This window comes from Sinocyclocheilus rhinocerous, unplaced genomic scaffold, assembly GCF_001515625.1.
Source record: "Sinocyclocheilus rhinocerous isolate Xijiao unplaced genomic scaffold, SAMN03320098_v1.1 scaffold178, whole genome shotgun sequence".
NCBI lineage: Eukaryota > Metazoa > Chordata > Actinopteri > Cypriniformes > Cyprinidae > Sinocyclocheilus > Sinocyclocheilus rhinocerous.
Genome location: NW_015653463.1, coordinates 1,097,962 through 1,102,353, shown reverse-complemented (window position 1 = coordinate 1,102,353; position 4,392 = coordinate 1,097,962). Strand labels below are relative to the sequence as shown.

The 4,392-nt window shown below is 32.1% G+C and overlaps 1 protein-coding gene across 1 annotated transcript in view; it reads left to right on the top strand.

The window, feature by feature from the left end:
• Positions 1 to 2,817: 2,817 nt before the first annotated feature.
• The window catches only part of LOC107715848 (ankyrin repeat domain-containing protein 55), a 14,034-nt gene continuing 12,459 nt past the window's right edge, over positions 2,818 to 4,392 (top strand). The window contains exon 1 of the mRNA XM_016522061.1: positions 2,818 to 2,956. Within this exon, the coding sequence (XP_016377547.1) occupies positions 2,917 to 2,956 (40 nt within the window). The 5' untranslated portion in view covers positions 2,818 to 2,916. The remainder of the gene's footprint in view (positions 2,957 to 4,392) is intronic.

Here is a 4,392-nt window from a genome sequence, read left to right as displayed (position 1 = left end):
ATGCAAATTGAGTGCGGTGTTTGGATAATTGTGCTTATATTGTGGAAAAAAAGAACCCGGTTTTCAAAATTGCGTGTAAACAATTGAAAAAAACTGTAACAAGATCATAACAGGTTTAGACCTGACAATTCATGAAATTACAATAACACAGTACATCCTATAGAACCTAACAGAACTGAAAGTACAGAAGAATGTAAACATTTTGATTAGACATAAATAAGAGTAGAATAAAAAAGAACACAGGAATGTAAAAAATATGATGGGACATAATGAAAGAATATAGAATAAACGGAACAGAAAAAAAGAATGTAAAAATTAGGATAAGACGAATAGAATAGAATGGTGGAAAAATTGGGATAATACATAAGAATAGAATAGAATGGTCAAGAACAAAACAGAATAGAACAAAATAATGTAGAATTAGGAGACAATATAGAATGTAGAATAGAATAGTGTAAATAATTATATGACATATAATAGAATAGAATAGTGTAGAAATTAGGATGTGACATAATAATATAGAAGAGAACAGAATAGAATTAACAAGAACAAAACAGATGTTTTGACTGAAGTGTGTCATTTTGCAAACAATCTAGGAATTATGCAAATTGAGTGTGGTGTTTGGATAATTGTGCTTATATTGTGGAAAAAAAGAACCCGGTTTTCAAAATTGCGTGTAAACAATTGAAAAAAACTGTAACAAGATCATAACAGGTTTAGACCTGACAATTCATGAAATTACAATAACACAGTACATCCTATAGAACCTAACAGAACTGAAAGTACAGAAGAATGTAAACATTTTGATTAGACATAAATAAGAGTAGAATAAAAAAGAACACAGGAATGTAAAAAATATGATGGGACATAATGAAAGAATATAGAATAAACGGAACAGAAAAAAAGAATGTAAAAATTAGGATAAGACGAATAGAATAGAATGGTGGAAAAATTGGGATAATACATAAGAATAGAATAGAATGGTCAAGAACAAAACAGAATAGAACAAAATAATGTAGAATTAGGAGACAATATAGAATGTAGAATAGAATAGTGTAAATAATTATGACATGACATAGAATAGAATAGTGTAGAAATTAGGATGTGACATAATATAGAAGAGAACAGAATAGAATTAACAAGAACAAAACAGAATATAACAGAAAAATGTAAAAAATATTGTGGTACATAATGAAAAAATATATAATAGAACAGAACAGAAAAAAAGAATGTAAATATTATGATAAGACATTGTAAATATAGAATAGAATAGAATAGAATGGACAAGAACAAAACAGAATAGAACAGAAGAATGTAAAAATGAGGATGAGACATAATATAGAATGTAGAATAGAACAGAATAGTGTAAATAATTATGATATGACGTATTAGAATAGAATAGAATAGAAGAATAGAATATAATAGAATAAAAATGAGGATGGGACATGATGTGACATAATATAGAAGAGAACAGAATAGAATTAACAAGAACAAAACAGAATATAACAGAAAAATGTAAAAAATATTGTGGTACATAATGAAAAAATATATAATAGAACAGAACAGAAAAAAAGAATGTAAATATTATGATAAGACATTGTAAATATAGAATAGAATAGAATAGAATGGACAAGAACAAAACAGAATAGAACAGAAGAATGTAAAAATGAGGATGAGACATAATATAGAATGTAGAATAGAACAGAATAGTGTAAATAATTATGATATGACGTATAAGAATAGAATAGAATAGAATAGAAGAATAGAATAGAATAGAATAAAAATGAGGATGGGACATATAATAATATAGAAGAGAACAGAACAGAATAGAAGACTGTAAATATTAGGATAAGACATAGTAAATATAGAATAGAATTGTCACGCCCTTGGACTCATTTCGTTGTGTTTTCATCCCCATGTGTGCCCTGTTCCCTTTAATTAGTCATTCATTGCACCTGTGTCTTCCCAATTATCCTGTGTTCAAAAGCCCCAGTCCTCTCAGCTTGCGTTTGTGGGTTAGACTTGTTGGATGTCTCCCTTGTTTCCTGTCTCTACTTTGGATGATTAAAGACTTATTCGTGTTAACTGCAGCGTCTCCTCGTTCCCTCCTAGAGAGAGTGTGACAAGAATAGAATGGTGTAAAAATTGTGATAAGACATAAGAATATAATAGAATGGACAAGAACAAAACAGAATAGAACAGAAGAATGTAAAAATTAGGATGAGATCATATAGAATGTAGAATAGAACAGAATAGTGTAAATAATTATGATATGAGTATAAGAATAGAATAGAAGAATAGAATATAATAGAATAAAAATGAGGATGGGACATATAATAATATAGAACAGAACAGAATAGACAAGAACAAAACAGAATAGAACAGAAAAATGTAAAAATATTATGGAACATAATGAAAGAAAATTGAATAGAATAGAACAGAACAGAATAGAATAATGTAAAAGTTAGGAGGTATAATAAAAGAATAAAGAATAATTTAGGTTAGTGTTTTCCCATTTTATTAGGTCATTTCTGTAGTACAGGTTTTACACAAAAAAAAGAAAGAAAGAAAGAACGTGTTGAAGTTCCCCCTGGTTGAAGGAATAACCGCTAGAGTTGAGAACACACACACACACACACACACACACAGTGTTGTGATGTGAACACAGACCGTACACTCTGCTGTCAGCAGGCTGCTGTGAAGTGCAGCTTCTGCACATGCTCAGTGTGTTTCCCATCACATCACGCACAATCACACAGAGCAGCCCCTCCACCTGCCTCCTCCTCCAGGAACTGATGCTCACGCGTCTGCCGCTCTCCCGTTCTTTCTCCGTTCCCCGCGCGAGCGCTCTGAGCAGAGGAGACATCATGTCGTGGGCACCAGAGGGATTTCTCTAAAGGCTGCATCCGATCTGCTATGGAGTTCAACTCTTCATCTGTGTTTGAGCAGCATAAAGGTAAAGCACTGCACACACACACACACACTGATAACAAGGAGGGGTTAGTACTGCTGCCACTGTTGCCATAGTAATTGCTTATCTACGGGTTTTGCCATAGCCCATCATTTGCCTGCGTGATGTGAGGGCTGCCATCTGTTTGTGAATGAAGAGTAGGGTGCCCATGACGGATGATTTGTAAACCACGAAGTGAGGGTCACCATCACAATGTTTCATGATAAATTCCGGGGTTTTCTGTTGTAGTCGATGAGGTCTGTGATAGCAGCTCTGTCAGCGGATCTTCTGTGTTGTTATGTGTGTAATATACACCCTACACACACACTAGACAATACATACATAAGCCCAAAGGAATATCTGATTTCTCAGTGGCTGCTCAAGCTGTATACTTAATTTCATCAACTTGTTTTCATATCTCTTTAGGTCGGAGTTAATTAATTTGGGGGATCCAGTTGTTGACATGAAGTAAGAATATTGAACAATGAAAGCTTAATATGAACAATAAAAGATTACACTGCCTTTCAAAAGGTTGGAATCAGTAAGTTTTTAATGTTTTTTAATGCAGTCTCTTTTGCTCATCAAGGCTGTATTTATATGATCAAAAATACAGAAAGAATAGTAATTTTGTGAAATATTATTTCAATTTAAAATACAAGTTTTCTATTTTAATATACTTTGAAATATAATGTATTTCTGTGATGCGCAGCTGAATTTTCAGCATCATTACTCCAGTCTTCAGTGTCACATGATCTTCAGAAATCAGTATAATATGCTGATTTATTATCAGTGTTGAAACTGTTGTGCTGCTAAATATTTGTTTGGAACCTGTGATACTTTTTCTTTGATTCTTTGATGAATAAATAGTTCAAAAGAACAGCATTTATTCAATCTTTTCTAACAATATAAGTCTTTACTATCACTTTGCTGAATAAAAGTATGAATTTCTTTTAAAAAATAATAAATGAATAAACACTGTTCTTTTTAACTTTAAACATGTATCAAAGGATCCTGAAAAAAAGTATCACAGGTTCACCAAAATATGAAGCAGCACAACTGTTTCCAGCACTGATAATAAATCAGCATATTAGAATGATTTCTGAAGATCATGTGACACTGAAGACTGGAATAATGAAGCTGAAAATACAGCTGCACATCACAGGAATAAATTATATTTTAAAGTATACTAAAATAGAAAACTGTTATTTAAAATTGAAGTAATATTTCACAAAATTAATTTTTGATCAAATAAATGCAGCCTTGATGAGCAGAAGACTGTTTACAAAAGAAAACAGCTCTAAACAAATATGTGGGTTGATTTTGATGTGAGAGACAACAGGAGATTTGTATTTTGGACTCAGATTATGGACTCGTAACCAAACAGTGTCACGGTGCGTGCGGGGAGATGAAGCGAGGACTCAATTGCAGGAGAAATGGTTATT